At 40.1% G+C, this 18,155-nt stretch overlaps 1 protein-coding gene across 1 annotated transcript; it reads left to right on the top strand.

Annotated features, from left to right (window-relative positions):
* The first annotated feature begins 998 nt into the window (after nucleotides 1-998).
* On the top strand, nucleotides 999-16,764 carry rab39bb (RAB39B, member RAS oncogene family b). Its single transcript, XM_085450774.1, has 4 exons — nucleotides 999-1,511; nucleotides 4,220-4,501; nucleotides 10,856-11,036; nucleotides 11,949-16,764. Exons 2-4 carry the CDS (start codon nucleotides 4,287-4,289, stop codon nucleotides 12,192-12,194), a joined length of 642 nt encoding a protein of 213 aa, XP_085306900.1. The 5' UTR covers nucleotides 999-1,511; nucleotides 4,220-4,286; the 3' UTR covers nucleotides 12,195-16,764.
* Nucleotides 16,765-18,155: the final 1,391 nt, after the last annotated feature.

Consider the following 18,155-nt stretch of genomic DNA (forward strand, 5'->3'; position numbering starts at 1 on the left):
TCCCTTTTGTTTTCTGTGCCCACATTTAAAAAGCACCTGACCCACGCAGCACAATCACTCTTTAAATCAGCTGCTGTGGCTCAGCAGGTCGCCTGCTAACTCGAAGCTCCATGGTTTGAGCCTCAACTCCTCTAGTCTACACGCCGAAGTATCGTTGGACAAAATACTGAATGTCCATTGGAGTGTAAGTGTGTGAGGGTTAGGTGAAAGTGCTTAAGCACAGATTTAAAAAAGTAATACAGAGAACATTTCATGTGAATGAGTTACATTGTGGATTCTCTGAGTGATATCTGACTTTATAACAGGTTTATTTTTATTGTTTGTTTATTATTTATTTATGTCCCCACAGCAGAAGCATGAGTAACACACACACACACACACACACACACACACACACACACACACACACACACACACACACCGAGAGAGAGGGCGTTCTATTTGTTATTGCTTAAAACTACAACTCCCAGGTGCTGGAGCTTCTCACAGGCTGTTCCGTGACTGCGCAGTGGCACATAGACAGCGCAGTGAGTGTGCAGCTTCCATCTGGTGGCAATATTCTTCAATAAACAAATAAATTATTAATAATAATAATGAAAATACTCACAGTATTGTTTGTTTTTCCTCATCCATAAGTCATATTTTCAGTTAGTTTCCTCACAATTACGATCTAACAACCAAACATTTTGACTTTTTGGTCAAAATGTTGTTAGAGAAACTAACTTCTGTAAGTTTTTTCAATATTCAGGGTTTTTTTTTTTTTTTGGTCTTTAAACTGTGCAAATAAAATTAGTCTTTGTGTGTTTTATTATCCGTTACTTTGATGACGTCAGCAGACTGTTACAGTACATAAATCCAGTTTTCCCTACATATAAGTAGGATGCTCTCTTACAGAGGCATAATGCAGCTTCTGGGCGTTAATATTATGATACATGGAGGTTTACTGTTATGTGCCCTCCCCTCTAAAAGCCGTGCCGCCTCCCGGTGTTGCGCCTCTGCGCGTTCCTTTACGGTAGTGGTACTGATGCGGGATGAGTCAGGCTATATGATGCTGCTGCCATTTCATCAGCAGCGAAAGCCTCCAAACCCCGAGCAAACACAGAAACGATACCGCGGGATTTCCCTCTCACAGCCTCGTAGACATCCTCTCAGCTCGGAGGCTCGAAACAGAGTACAGAGGCCTGCTCGCAGTTTATTCGCGGCTCCGAGCGAAAGCGCAAGATCCCTTTTTTCTGGTCGCACCTGCACTTGGATGCGTTTTTCTCCTTTCAGCACTCAATCGGGCCTGACATTAAGGAGGAAGTCAGCCCTGAGTCCTCAGGGGCCTGCCGCTCACCAGCCTCTGTGATCCAGCTTCCACACAAACATCGAGGTTTCGCCGCTTTTGGGTTGTTTTTGCGGCTCCCTGAGCATCGATCCCCCGGACTAGCCTGTATCATGGAGCCCTCAGCAGCCTGAACAGCGTGACAAGAGCGACCATTCTGTCCCGAAGCACTCCACTGCTGCTCCAAGTAGGCTGTTTTCCTCTACTGTTTTATCTCCGTGTCTTTGTGGTGTCGCGATAAAAGCGATGGCTGATTAAACCGAAATGACTATTTCCAGGCCTTTAGATTGCTTTGCATGGATGTGATTGAAATTCATAATAGCAAGAAAAGTCGCCTTTGGAAGAAACATCGTTGTCTGTTGTTTGATAAACAACATCAAATCGATGATAAGTCGTGATTTTGCGCACAAACTCACCTCAAACACGGATAAATTTACGCAAATAAATAAATGAAGCAATGGGATCAATAACAACCCCCACCCCCCTACGCATGTAATCATGTCAGTCTGAACCGCAGCCATCTGTAAATGCCGGATATGTGAAACCCTGCGTGTCGTGTCGAACCCACGAGCTGCCCATCCCGGCGCGAGAGCCCATCAGGCTGCTATTCAGCAGGGATTCAGCCTCTAATGTTTGCATACCTCCCGAGCTACGCAACCTGACTCCACAGAGACGCGCATGGGGTGATGGGAGGCCGCGTGCTCGCCTGATGGCCTGGTCGGGAACAGCTGTATTGTGAGGATCTGTAGGGGACAGGGCTGCTGTACAGAGAGCAGCATAGCTTATGTTATCAAATCCCTTAAGTCACATATTTCAGGAGACGTTTTGCCTCTTAAAAGAGAAAACAGAGCTGAATGGACTAAATAAACATAGTTCAGGATTGAATTACTATTTCAGTTTACATTTTTCTGCAAACCCTTAATGATCTGATATATTTAATGTCGTATACCATGTGCAGAATATGCATGAGTAAATATATACCTGTTCAACTGGCACATTAACAAGAATATCTAACCAGCAGCAGCTCAGTGCATTCAAGCATGTAGACGTGGTCAAGACAACCGGCCGAAGGTCAGACTGAGCATCAGAAAGAGAAAGAAAGGGGATTTAAGCGACTTTGAACATGGTGGTGTTGCTCGTGCCTGATGTTTGAGTATTTCAGAAACTGCTGGGATTTTCCCACACAGCCATCTTTAGGGTTTACAGAGCAGCGGCAGTTGTCTGCGTGAAAATGCCTTGTTGGTCAGAGGAGAATGATCAGAATGCTCAAATAACCACACGTTGCGAGCAGAAAAGCTTCTCTGAATGGTCTACAGCAGCAGAAGACCACATTGGATGTCACTCCTTACAGCTAAGAGCAGAAAACTGAGGCTGAAATCCACACAGTCACACAAACAACAGAAGACAGGGACAATAGAAGATTGAAAAGATGTTCTCTGCTTTGTGTCTTCATTTTTATGCTTTGACATTCAAATAATAAGGTCAGAATTTGGTGCAGACAACATGAAAGTATGGATCCATCACAGCTTGGATCACCAGTTTTGGATGATGGTGATGTAATGGTGTGCTGGATGTTTTCTTGACACCCTTTGGTCCCTTTAGTAGTCAGATTGTTACATTAATATATTTATTATATTATTTTAAGACATGCTTTAACATGTCACCACCTGTTTAGAGTGGTATTTGTTATTGTGTAGCAATCAGAATCGAATTTGGATCGAAGAATTATTTTGTATGAGAAGTGGCATGGAGCAAAGAGCAGATAATTACATTTGAAAGGTAGAGGAGTCAAAATAAAGTCACACGAACTATTGGAAACATTGGGCACATTTCAAAACCCCATCTATAACTGAAGAACTTAAATGTAGTTAGTTACCTGTGACTGGTTTAATTATAGCTGCAAGAAAAATCAGTCCAATCAAAGCAGTTGGTTATATTTGTAATTATATCCCCCCCCCTCTGAAAAAAGCAGGCTTTGATTAAATCAACAGTTGATGCCATCAAGTGACTAAAGAAGCGTAAGAGGATTCCTCCTTATACCCTGTGGTGTTAATCATATCACACAGGCATGTGAGCAAATTACCAGTCGAAGGTAGCGACAATAGCTAACAATATCAACAGTATTGATATTGTTAGCTTATGTTTCTATTTGTTTATTCCTGCTCTGTCCACTCTGCTGTTTCTCATCTAATCTTATCTTATGTGCTCATTGCCTCTCACTCAGTGCTGCAGAAATGAGCCCTAAAGCCCAGAAACATGTTTCTGGGCCTGCAATCTTAAAACAGATGTTTACAATCCTCTTGAGTTTGTTCATATTAACCGTGGAAAGTGAAAAATACCAGGTTATAATATAAAAAGTCTACAAATGAACAATTAAAAAAAACACCACTGGACGTCCATTTACATCATATGTGGCCACAGAAGTAAAAGTAAAAGTCATCTTACTTCCTGCGCTTGGATTAAGGCTTCAAAAATTATAGCTGTGTGAGTTTGTGAAGATAATCCTGCAGAATGAGACTTGTAAATATCGCAACCTTTTATTAATTTTAGTGATTATTTCTTGTGATTATCCCCAAAAATCCCATCGACTTTTCATCAAGGGAGCCCGGGTATTTCTAAGTATCCAGGCTGGTCTGCAAAAACCCTCCAAAACTCATTATTTTGTCACCCTGTGGGAGCTTGGACATTGCAGCTCAAAGAACAGGAAGTGAAGGGTCAGATGGTAGCATTTGGTTTGCAAAGAAACAACCACGCTTAAACCAAGAAGAACAGTAAGATGTGCACTTAAACAAACAATCTAATGTTGTTTGTTGATTCCTCTCTTCCCTCGCCTCCTCCCTCCCTCCCTCTCTCTCTCCCTCCCTCTGTCTCTCTCTCATGTTTGTGCACCAACAGCTCGTACCACAGCAAGTAGACCAACACTTACAAGCGCACCGGGGAGAGCTGCAGACCAAGCTAAGTCATGGAGGCAATATGGCTCTATCAGTTCCGGCTGATCGTCATCGGGGACTCCACGGTGGGAAAGTCATGTCTGATCCGGCGGTTCACGGAGGGTCGCTTCGCCCAAGTGTCCGACCCGACCGTCGGGGTGGACTTCTTCTCCCGCCTGGTGGAGATCGAGCCGGGCAAGAGGATCAAGCTGCAGATCTGGGACACCGCTGGTCAGGAGCGCTTCAGGTAAGTGTGTGTCTGGAGCTTTACAACGAGTCTGCGTTTAATGTGGTGTTATTTCCTTTACATCTTTATGGAAATATTATTTAAATTTACTGGAGGTGACGCATGGTAATTTAAGAATATTTGTTTAGCAGGAGAGGATGCGTTTATATGCAGCAGAAATAGTGACATGTGTGCAGGGTGTGTCAGGAGCTATCAGTGTTGTGGTTTGTGTCGTTTTGGGTAATTAAGAACCATGTAAGCGCTCAGAACTAGACAAACACAGCCTGGATGTCTCAGAACGTGAACCAGCAATAATTTGCACAAAGAAAGCTGGCATTCAAATGAGCTCCAGGGTCATGTGCTCAGAGAAAACAACCAGAGCGTTTGTTTCTAAAAAGAAAACAGTTGCAGGTGTTGCTAAAACCTGATAGTCGTCATTTTGGTGCTCCAGGCGACTCTGAAGTGAAGTGAACTGCCTTTACAGAGAAAAAAAGCTCTCAGTTTTTTTTCAGATGGTGTGTTTACATGGTCATAGTCAGATTACACAAACCTATGGTGTGTAATATGGTGTAATAAAGGTGTAATAAAGGAGAAAGAACAAAGAGTAGTTTAGTAGTTAACACAGGTCCCACAGTGCTGCAAACTACTTCCAGAGGTGCAATCACATACAGAAATGCAAATAGTGGCTGTTGTTGTCGTGTCCCAGTATCCCCTCCTTAGTTCCCAATCCCTGTTGTGGTCATTTTTTTCCAGAAAAACACATTTGTCGATTTCTTTTTTACATTCCCGCACGTCCAATAGTTTCGACAATCCCCTTCCAGGAAATTGCTGACAACAGCGAGGCTGCTGTTGTTATTCTTTCACTGATAAGTTCAAAAACTGTGATGAGAAAATACCCAGAAATGCACAGGAGGAATCAACAGGACTGAACAGGTCAATCACAGTAGTTGCAGACTGCATAACTGTACTTTGCTGCGTATTTTCAGAGAGCATGCCAGTGTAGGGGTTTGCAGTTATGACCTGGATTTAACACCAAAGTATTAAACCTCTCTCAGACTGATTGAGATAGGGAAATTATTTTTAACTAATGAAAGAGTTAAACACACATTTTATTAAATGGGAGTCTTTGAAATGCCAAGTATGTCATGTAAAATGTACATGTAAAAATATGTAACTGACTAGGAAGCCAGCGTTTAATATGCATCCTGCGATTAAAGCTGAGATTTTCATGCTGAATGTCCTGACACAAGCCCAAAGTGAACCAGGGAGCTTTTGGTTATTAAGTCAATTTGTAAACAAGTATGCACTTATTTATTTTATTTAAGGAATCAAGCGATCAGCAAGTCTGTTGTAGCTGAAATGCGATGACCAATTTAAATTTTTATTTCAATCATTTCAATTTACTCATTTTATTAAAATCTTTATATTTTTAAGTGTTTTTATTTCTCATGCACACTCTGAAGTTTTCTAGTGTTCATTTGAACTGTCACATCATCTTTCAAATGTCTGTGTGCCAAGCTAATTGATCAAAATGCTGATTTAATATGTTAGATTAAAGATGTTTCTCCATCAGAACAGAACCTAGAGTACATGAAGGGTAAAAAAGGGTAACGCATAGCTATAATAATGTATGCCTCATAGCGGGAAAGCACTTTCACACATGCACGCACACACACAGCACAGCTCATCATCCTAACAGAAGAGGACCGGTCTCACCTGTCACCATGATGAAAATCTCTATAGCAACCGCAGCAAGTCCCTCCGAGAACGAAGGATGTCTCAGACCTTTTTCAGCCCGAACACCACGAGGCCTTTTCCTAGAAATAAATCTGTGATACAGTGACTTTTCTTAGAAGCACTTCACACAGATAAGTAGCACTTCACTTCTCAGATGATTTCCTTTGAATTTATGTATCATGAAATCATTTTTTAGTTTCGTATGCTAGCAATCAGATTTTCTCTAATATAATATAATATAATATAATATAATATAATATAATATAATATAATATAATATAATATAATATAATATAATAAAAAACAGTAAGCCATTCTCTGACAGGTTTATGAAAGTGTGTTTGGTGAGAAAAAAGAACAGCATTTGAGAATATGGACAATTTTGACTTTGTGTTATTGGTTTTTGGATGAGAGCTGTGATGTCCGTGACACAACCTAGTTGATTATCTTTCAACTTAGGATATTGAAAAACTTTAAAGTCGTGGAGGAGCTGGCAGCAGTGCACTCAGTGAAAGAGACAACAACAGGAAGTGATTTGTTAATGGGGCTAAGTCCAGGCTTAGATAGGCTTGGGCTGCAATAGGATAACTGGCAGGTGTTATGATCAATATGTCTATAAATCTGGGAAAAATGTCCAACAATTTGAGTTGGGTGCAAGATAAAGTGATTAACAACTGAATACGGCACTGAATAAAAGATAGTTTGTTACACTTTTGATGGGGGAGGAGACTGAACATGGTGACATAGGCTGCCACACAGCTGTCAGGTGGCTCAGCCTGAGCAAAGAGTGTGGAAACTGAGAGCAGAATTTCAAGAGTTTGTTGAGAAGAAGAAAGTCAAAGACATCCTAGAGCTCAAATGCAGAATGGAAAGACTAAAGACCTAAAAACCATATTTGCATTTGAAATGCTCATGACGAGGTTGTAGCTTCTTCAAAGCTAGTTGGAGAACAGCATTTTTATTCACATGCCAACAGTGAAGATGCTTCATGTTCTCCTTGAAGAAGTTTTATAAATCGAGATATAGATCCTCTCTCAGTGATGTTTTCCCACAAGGATCCAACTCAGATATTGAACCTGACTTTAATGCACTTGTTGAAGCCTGTCAATTGGTAGACCCACAAAACCCCTATACAGGAAGTTGATTTCGGCGCTCTGATAAAGAAAAGTCTTGATCCCGGATCCTGTGAGTCTTTCCCAGTAGATAATGCAGGGTTCTTCAGCTGATGTGGATGAAGGGACTCGTCCAGCCTGACTGCCTTGAACAAGCAGGTGTCTTCCCTGCTTGTCCTGGTATGAAAAAACTCAAGTAGCCTTGCAGGTCAAATTTATCAGGAATTTCCTTTGAGTCTTGGCAAAGGATAAGCACACAAAAAAGAGAATAATCAGATTACATGAATTCTACTTATTGAAGTAACTCACTCTAAGCTAATGTTCATGTTGTTCCTATCTTTGGAACAGAGGTTGGTGGTGAGATGGACACTTCCAGCACTGAAGATGTGCTTAGTGCTCTGTTAATGGTAATAATCAGGAATGCAGGATTCCTTGATAAGTCCCACATCTTCACAGAGGAAACCTTGAAAGTCTTGAGAATCTGCAATCCACTTGGAAAATGATTAAAGTCCAAATCCTTCACAGAATTATAATCCAACATGGCAAAGATGATGATGAGCAGAAATAAAGCCAAATCCAAGTCCGATCTGTAAGTCCAGTCCACCATAGCGCTTCTGCTGGAATTTCCAACGGTGAACTTCTGGAACTGCTCATCTCGCAGGGCGCCAGAGACGGACCCAGAACGCCTCCTGGCATCCCAGTTTATTCTTTGTCAAGTGCCCACTCACTCCACTTCTCTCTATAATAACTAGTCAACCAATCAGGTGTTTACATAAGATTCACTGATCTTCAGCCCCACCTTATCACTCACTCTTTATCTCTCTCTTTAAGTATGGAAAATGTCATTACATTGGAACAAGTCACCCACATGAGCCCACATGCATACTGTACTTACTAAAGGTGTATTAATCAGCTGGTAATATTAATTTTATAGCACTGTGTATCTGCCAACATTTATAAAATCAGTAGGTACAAAGAGGCTTGAGGCTGAAAACTATGAACAGAGGAGATGGACAGATGAACTGTTTCCTTTGTTTTTCCCCTATAATTGTTGGTAATAACAGAAATAGAGGACATTATCAGCCTAATAATTTATCTACATGGAGCAAACAAGAATTTAATCATAAATTTATTCATTTGTCACTTGTTTGTCTGGTTATCAGTGGCACAGACTGCACCCAGATAATCCTTCAGTTATTACACTATGGTTGACTAAAGTAGCTGTTTTAGGAAAATATTTAAAAGCCACTATTTTGGGAACTTGTGACGCAGCAGTCCTTGCTTGTTTTAATCCACCACACAGTCCTCTGTTCACTTCTTCTCCACCAGCGATGCAGATCTCTTAGTCATTGTTGTTTCATCTGCGTGGTTCTTGCTTCTAAAAATACATATAAACTATGTGTGTGTCCGATCAAATGAATCACTCTCCGGCTCAGGTTTTTCTGCTATCCACTCCTCCTCTCTTACTGTCTCCTCTCTGTCAGCAACTCCTCCCTTCTTCCTCTTTCAAAACACGTCTCTCTTTCCGTCTCCAGCTTAAGCCTCTAATTGTCCTTCCAGTTATATTTATATTCGCATGCAGTCTGTGAGGAAGAGAGAGAGACGTCATGAGGCAGTCGATGTGTCCCTGCGTGCATGCAGGTTGTCGCATCTCGTCAAAATCTAGCAGCACTTTTCCTCCCTGTCAGATTGCGTAGAGGAGTTACAGTTATATAAACCACAAATCCAGTTTCCACTTGGTATTAAAATGATACCCTAATGACACCTCCATCTTCCTCTGCGTTCACACCTCCTTTCGTTAGGTTTATCTGTTTTATTACTAATATGGCTTATTTTTCTATTCATCCTGAACATATAATGGGTATGTTTATTTTTAAAATCAAGAGAAAAATGTATAAAGTGCAGGGTGTTTGTGATGTACAAGCTGCGTGTCTGGCTAACCAGCTTAACTGCTGCATCAAAGACTTAATGTTTTTTGAGGTAGACGAAAAATCGCTGCAGGAATAATTTGTAATTAATGTATTTCACACAGTAGTTCTGGATTTTTAGCAGTTCACTACAAATGTTTATACAATCCAAACTAAGGACAGTGTTACCCAAGATGAGTTATCCAATATGTCCTGTCTGTTCTTAGTTTTTTTCTGTTGAAACTTTTTAATAAAAATAGTTTAAGAATATATTAATAGTTGCTTACACAGACCCAGAGATTCCCCGACCGGCTGTGAGTAGTTGTTGGAGGTTGTTTTGCAGGTACAGTAGTGCAAAATTGGTATGTAGTGCTGCACCGAAATCCTCCTTGCAGCTGCTTTGGTCACCACCTGATTGCTGTGGTTGCCTGTAGTTTGCATGGAAGACTCTACTCACCATGCAGGGGAAACTGTGAAAAGTGTGCTGCAGTAAATTTGAAGGAAAAACTTTTATTTGAATGATGAATTTCTAAGTTTCACTACAGCTTGGGGAGTAAATGACGAGCGTCTGCAAACAAATTGGTACCTTTGAGCAAAACTACAGGCAACCATGTTAGCTAACAGGCGAGCCAGGATACAGCAGTCTTCTGTACCTACAAAGCTGTTTTAAAATAAATCTGCTGAAAACATTAAAATGTAATTTAGTGTTAAATAAATCCACGGAGCTAAAAGGTGCTTAAATAACTAACTTGCTACAGTTTCTAAATTTAGCCTCATTTATTAAAATTACAATCAGTGTTTAAAACAATTTGCTGAAACAGTGATGTTACACCCTCGGTCACAACTGGTGTTGAAGTGATTTCTGTACACAACAATGATCCTGACTCACAGTCTATTAAAAAATTACATATATTTTTTGCACTAAGAAAGTTAAATGCTGTTGAAACCAGATTTGATGTCTCCTCTCCATCATCAAGGCTTTGTGAATGTAATAAATGTAGTTATTAAGACTATTTCTCATTTTACTCTTAACTCATCTGCATCACACATGTGATCAAAATGGTTAGCAAGAGAAAACTTATCTGTTAAAGTGATTATAAATGGCTTGTTTGCATGCTAATGCTAGCTCTGTTTCCATGCAAAGCAGATTGTAACTGCTCTAAGAACTCCTGTCACTTTCCTGTCGAAGACCAGAGGTTTATCCACAATATGCAACTGTAAGCTGCTACTGACTACAATAGCTTGACTGCAAGCAGAGTTAATCCTGCTTCCAGAGATGATTACCAGCTTCGACCACAAGATCGCAGTGATTTTAGGATTGGATACAGTTGAATACAAGACTTATGAGAAAACACAGAGATGAAAATAGATTTTTACATTTTTATTTATTTGTAAATTTTGCTGGACAAGCAGAACTTGCTTTGCTTGACCAACAGAACTCGATTTATTTTCTTTGTGAACTTCATACATGTTCTTTGCAAACAGAAAGTATATCCACTGGCCACTGCTTTATCTGTTTAACTTCATATAATCAAATTCTTGTGCGTTTATTATAGTTGGTGAAATAACTGCATGTAGGATTATGTTAAATGCTTCCCTCTATTTTATGTCCTTTCCAGGTCTATTACCAGGGCTTACTACCGTAACTCTGTGGGTGGGCTTCTCCTCTTTGACATCACCAATCGCCGATCTTTCCAGAATGTCCATGACTGGCTGGAGGAGGCTCGTAGTCATGTCCAGCCACATAGCATCGTATTTCTATTGGTGGGCCACAAGTGTGATCTGGAGGCACAGCGGCAGGTGTGTACACTGTAAAGTAGATTAAAACTGGATCAAAACAAGCACTTTCCCCTGTTGTGAAAGGTTACGCACTATGCAATACAACAAAGTCACAGTTTTGAAAATAACTTTTTTGTTCACATTTATTTATTTGTTTTTGTTTGCACTTATTTTGTTCAGAGGCACAGTTTATTGTCTTGGGTCAGTAGGCAGACAGAAATAAAAATATATCCCCTCTGAAAATTAGACAGCATAACACCACATCTACATTAATATCCCACCATCGTGAGAGCAGGAATAAAATGAAATGAACGAGGAAATTATGCAACATTTCCCATATTAGCCACTTACCCCTATCTTGATCTGCCCACTTTCATAACTTTGTGTTAGAGGGCTCGTTTACCAGCTTTTCAGTTGCCATCATAAATTGGTCAATAATGCTTCAGCTTTATTTTGTAACAGGACTGAACAGTCATTATCTGTGAGTGTGGAATCAGGCCTATCAGCAGAATAACACACTTCAGAGTAACTGGAGACTCTGTGACCTTTGGAATGAAATAGATGATACATGTAAAATTAAAAATTTAAACTGTTCTGTGCAATATGCAATATCAATGCGCTCAAGTTCAAGGAGTGTTTTAGCCTCTTATTGGTTTGGGATTTTTAGTTGTGCTGGGTTAGCTTAGGGCATGCCACAATATGATGCATAATAATGTCTTGATGTGGAAATATGCAGCTGAAGTAGTCACTCAAATTTGACTTTGTGTGCGAATGGCAGTCCAATCCAATAAAAACCTACAGCTTGTCTTCTTAGTCCTTGCACTTCCTGATAAGACCATTTGTTGTTGAATTGCTGTCGTGGCACTCAAATGTGTTTTACAGCCACTACAGGAGATAGCGTCATTAACTCACTTAGCTCATTTGATCTTGTAGGTGACCCGCCAAGAAGCAGAGAAACTGGCTGGGGCGTATGGGATGCGCTATGTTGAGACGTCAGCCCGTGACGCCATCAATGTGGAACACGCCTTCACTGAGCTGACCAGAGACATCTTCGCCCTGGTTCGGTCTGGTGACATCACCATCCAGGAGGGCTGGGAGGGTGTGAAGAGTGGGTTTGTGCCCAATGTGGTTCACTCATCCGAGGAAGTGACCAAGAGTGACCGCCGCTGTCTCTGTTGATCTGGGAAGACTGAAGATAGGGGAGTGAAGTGGATCAGAGAGGGGTAGCTGACGGACTGAGGTGTCAGCCCTCTGACTGAAAACTGGTGGTAACCCTCGTTGTTCTTTCTTAGAAAAGACACAGAAAGGGATGTTTGGCATATTTTAACAAAAAGGCTGGTAGATCATGGAGAAGAACACCTTGAATGTGGGTGTAAGACTAAAAATGGTTGCGCCCATTAAAGATGCTCATTTGAGGGCTCCCTTTTCTTTTGTTTTGGGCTTCTTTCCTGAATAAACCTCCCTTGCAAAAGCCTTAGAAAGATGATCCATTTCATGTTTCTTCCTCCGTTTAAGTCTTCGGTCACCTCTCTGCTCCCTAGCCTTCTCCTCTCAATATGCAATTACACGATCGCACTGAAAGCTATCACTCCTACGTTAGTGTCCAACATCTTTTTCAGCATTTTCAGTGTAGTGTACTTAGATTCAACCTCATTGATTATTTGATTAGCATCTACAGTACTGTGCCAAAATCTTGAGTCAGCCTAATGTTTTAAATATTGTGTTTGGAAAATAGGAAATAGTTGCAATAATGTCCTAAAATGTGCAAATACACAATCCCAAGACTATCCCACTCTGCTTCAGTTATGTTAAGATCCGTGCTCTGGGGAGGCCAGTCCATGACTGATATTGCTCCACTGTGTACTTTTCTATCCGGGTATATTTGTACTGCATAGGAAGTGCTTTTGGGATCATTGTCATGCTGAAAATGCAGATGCTTTCCAGATGATATTGAGTGGTGGATCATAGCATTTATTTTGACAAAATCTCCAACACCACTGGCTGGAATGCGCCCCAAACCATGGCAGAGCCTCCATCATGTTTTACTGATGGCTCTTGGCACTCACTGTTGTACTTCTCTACTGATGTCCTTTGCACATGTGAGAATTTGAACCAAAAATGTGAAATTTGGATTCAATGGTCAATAGTTCAGTGGCTTAACAACAACCCCCCCACCCCTGAAAGACCTTCAGAAAGGCTGGACAACTATTGCTCGAGACCACATAAAAAAATGACAAGAAAATCTGGCTCCATGAAAGCAAAACATAGAGAAATGAGAGGCTACTCAAGATTTCTGCACATTACTCTATCTCCACTTTCAACCATCAAAGCTCAATGGAGACGTCCTGGAGGTCCTAAATATATAAAACGTGATTTTGTTGCTATTTTATTTGACTTTGAAGCAGTTTAGGCCTCCTGTAAGCTCAGTGACATTGACTACATGGTTACATCCACTATCATTTTGCTAAACACCATACTGCACATCCAGTTTCTAATGGACTCCTCAAGCAAGAAAAGTCAACGTGTACAGCTGTGTAACCCAGGTGGATTCTTGTAAAAATTTTGTGCTGGTTTACCTTTCAATGAGACACTTTTTAAGGTGGATTAACAGGAGTGAAATGGAGCCAAACAGCACCTTAGTAACCAAGTTCGTCTTAAATGTGGTACCATTTGGGGCATTTGAAGAAGGAAAACAAGCGACCTAGGCAAAAGAAACAGATACATTGGAAAGAGATGCATTGAAGGGAAATGGACTCCACAAAAGAACCACATTACCCACAATGCAAGACGAGACAGACAGAACTGAAGCTTCTAATACAGGGGATACTATTTTTTTTTCTGAGCAAGTAGTATACAATTTTTTTAATGTGTGTGGGTAAGTGTATCATATCTAACTTTTGTTTTTAATTTAACACAAAGCTTCAAGTGGATGTCACTGCCATGATTACTTGAGTTATACTATTTATAAGATGGCCATGAGGGTAGATTTAAAACAAAGGGGAACATTTGAGATCTCAAATGACTATATTTCAAACAGTCTGAATTTGAATGTGGATATATAATCATTCAAATGTTGTTAAAATATGTTTATGTGTGACCTAGAGGTTTAAGAACGTGAAGTTTTAGCCACATTTAGCCCAATTTTACTATAATTTTAATCTTGATGCAAAATTCAGTATTTGTGGGTTACTTGAATGATTAAATCACAGCTGTCTGCTTTATGTTATATTTATTTTTGAGGGATACCTTTAGTAAATTTCTTTAAAAGGCTTAAATAATAAATAATTACATCATCATTAAGACCAGAGGTACAGCTACTTTGCCATGAATGGAAATACTGACCTAACTACAATAACAAATTTTTATTTCTGCACATTTTTGTACAACTTAAGCGAGAAATAAGATGTTAACGTTTTGCACAGAGACTAGCTTTCACCCTATTTTGACTGCTAAGCTAAGCTAACAGCTGCTAGCCTCATCGGTCCTTTGACTGAACATATTCTGCAAAAAAAACGATTGCTTTTAAAGTAATTTTACTCTTAAATTAATATTATTATTTTACACTATTAGTTTTTTTTTAAAATACCAGACAACAAACAAAACAGTGAGTAGAGAAAATCAGCAGGTAACCTTTTTGCCATTTATATGACATGTTCTGCAGAAATCAGCACTGGACTAAATATAATACTCTGCTTACCCTGACCTACATACCCACACCAGTCACTTTGTTAGGTACACTTGTTCAGATACCCGTTAATGAAAATATTTAACCAGCCAATTGTGTTGCAAAAATGCAATCCATTTTAGGTGTGTAGACACGGTCAAGACAACCTGCTAAAGTATAAACTGAGTGTGTTAATAAAATAAAGATATCTGATCCCAACATAGGGTTGGAGTTACATGTTAGACTGCCTTTAGTGTGCACTATGAGAATGGGAGAGAAAGTTAATTTGACTTTGAACATGGCATAGTTGTTGCTGCCATGTAGACCATCTGATTATTTCTGTTGCTCTACTGAGTTTATAGAGATTGATGAGTGTGGCGGGGCGTGGCCTGCGGTGCCGTGCAGAGGAGGCGGACGCACCGCCACAATGAGAAAAAGAGAAAATATCCAGTGAGCTTGAGTGAAAATGCCTTGTTGAAGTCAGAGCTCAGAGGAAAATGGACAGACTGCTTCGAGCTCACAGGAATTCAACAGTAAACCACCCGGTACAACCAAAGGATGCAGAAGACCATCTCTAAATGATCAGTGTGGAGTACAGCAGCAGAAGACCACACTGGCTGCCATTTTTGTAGACTAAGAACAGTAAGATAAGGTTACAATCCACACAGGCAAAGTTAGATGATAGAAAATTCGAAAACTGCTACCTGGTCTGATGAGTCTTTATATCTTTTGTGAGATCCGTATGGTAGGGTCCCAATTTGCCATAAATGACAGGAAAGCATGGATCCACCCTGCCTTGTTTTAACGGTTCAGACTGGTCGTCGTGTAATGGTGTGGGGGATATTTTCTTAGAGTTGTACAATGAGATACAGAGCATCTCCTACTCAGTGCAAACATGCTGGGGGGGAGGGGGGGACACAGTTCTGCAGCGCTATATACATATGGATAGTATTAACAGAGGGAAGTAGTAGTAGGGGGGATGGAACACCACGGCCCACCTGAATACTGTTACTGACCACGACCATCTCTTTATGTCCCATCTTCTGATGGCTGCTTCCAACAGGATAACACACCATGTCACAAAGATCAGTTCATCTCAAACTGGTTTCTTGAACATTTCAATGAGTTCACTGCACTCAAATGGCCTCCATAGTCTCCAGATTTCAGCCCAACAGAGCTCCTTTGGGATGTGGTGGAACGGGAGATTCTCATTATGGATTTGCAGACGACAAATCTGCAGCAACTGTGTGATGCTGTCATGTTAATATGAACCAAAATCTCTGAGTACTGTTTCCAGCACCTTGTTGAATCTATGCCACGAAGAATTAAAACTAGGAAGGTGTACCCAATAAAGTGGCTGGTGAGTGTATATGAGTGTAATTAAAGCCATTTTAAACACGGAGAAGGAACATATAGACGGTTATAGGGTTCTTAGCAATTAAATGTACCTTAAAATACTCATCTAAAGAACCTGGATTGTTTGGTGTACATGTAGATATCTATATATCATTTTGAAAAATTTCCATTTTTTTCCCCTCTCTGTCTCTTCTGTGTAACTAGGATGCTGCTGTAGATGTAGGAAACTTATGGTTTGATTAAATGTTTTACTCTGGTTGTCTGTAACCAGATATACATTCCTGCTATGATCACAGCACTGATTATTCTTTTTCTTTTGTTTTTTAAATGAATGAGCATTACAGTCCTCTGTCGGCCAGTGAGGATAAGTATATGTCTTCATTTTCTCACATTGTATGCCTTCTTTTTAAGTGTTTCCAAAGAGTTTTGTGTCTGTCATTTTATTTTTACATGAATGTATCGTTAAGGGGGATTTTACACTGAGTTGTCCTATTAGAGTAATAATTTCGAGTCAAAGCAAAACACTCCTCTGAAAGCTTTGAAAAGTGATGTACATGTTTTGAGAGTTTATGAGAAACTATTCTAATTATAATAACCCATTTCCACAGCTATACACACTGCATTATTCCTCATTGAAGTGAGTGAAAAGCTGTCGCCAGACGGAAAAGATCGATCTTCAGAAAAGTCCTTACAGGAATAATAAAAAACGCCTGAGCGCTCTCTCCCTGATGTCCTCCTGTTTTTGAAATGTTTCATCTCACAACCGCTTTAAGAAGTGTTTCCTTCCTCTGCCTTGCTGAATCATTAGGGACTGGAATTGAGAACCGGTTCTTGTAGAAAACTGGTTCCCAGTAGTCCAAGTCTGCCTTTCTATCGTTCCCACATATTGGTTCTTGCACTCTTGCCATGATCAGCTGATTCCTGTTCGCAGATCTTTTCTCTTCTACTAAGAGAAAGATCTTAGAGATGTGTGTCCTCATTAGGGATTTGTGTTGGTATGTGGGGTCTACTCTTATGTTATTACATCATCATTAAGACCTTTACTCTTTACAGAGTAAAGGCCCTTTCACATCGGACACGCATGCACTGCGCCAAAATTAGCGTGGCACTGGCCGCTGTGCTTTGCTTGTATGTATTTTTTTGTGGAGGCTCTGCGTGTACTAGATGCGCCCACTACTTGTCATTTCAAAACATGTATCGCTCTGCCTTTGTATCCTCTACGAGAGTTTGTGTTGTATTATGCTCAAAGTTCCCAAGAGGATTTCATTGAGTCGACAGTTTAGAAGGTTTTCGTGGGTTTTAGTCTCCTGTGTGTGCTGCTCCTCCTCATGGGTGCCGAAAGCTTCGTCAGCAGATGCTGTCTAGCTTTTAGACCGGCATGACTGGAGAGACAGAGTACAGGTTTTCATCTACTTCCACATGAAGAAGAGCATAAAGTCTGCAGGTTACAGCTCCAGCACAGTTTGTCTTATACTCTCACGATGATCTTCATGAAGATGAAACATGTCAATTAAATCAATTATATATAATACAAATGTTGCTGGGCTTTACTGAATAATGTCTGATAGCCTGGGAGCCAAAAAGAGCCCAAGCTTTGTGAAAATGTGAAAATTTCCAAAGAAAGAAAGAAAAACGAGAGAGAGCATACATTTTGGACTTTTAGCTATATTTTCCTCAGATTTGCAGTTCTCATTGAAGAAAAAACACTATTCTGTTATATAACAAAAAACATCCAGTTTTTTCACTATATACTATTGAATTTTATTACGGTTTTCTGTAGATTCACAGCACAAGTTATTTTGCAAAATAAAATAAATTTTATATTTTGTAATTATAGGACAAAGTCTGGATAAGAGCTGCCTGCACTTTTTCTACAATTAAGCCAAAAGAGTGACACTGACTTTTACAACAGCAGCGTTATAACTGTGGAACAACTGTGATGCATTTTTGAAGCTGTGCACATTTTTCTTAAGAAGCTTCATGCTGTTCACAATCAGTTTTTAAATAGGTGGTTTATTATATTTAATGTACAGCTGAACTTCTTCCCAGTAAACTTATTAGACATAGTTTTAGCTGTCTGGACCTCTTAAGATTAAATTTGGCCTGACTTTGATACGCCT

The sequence above is a fragment of the Copadichromis virginalis genome, linkage group LG3, assembly GCF_057382275.1.
Source record: "Copadichromis virginalis isolate Kocher_CV1m ecotype Utaka linkage group LG3, C_Virginalis_male_GT1.1, whole genome shotgun sequence".
NCBI classification, from domain to species: domain Eukaryota; kingdom Metazoa; phylum Chordata; class Actinopteri; order Cichliformes; family Cichlidae; genus Copadichromis; species Copadichromis virginalis.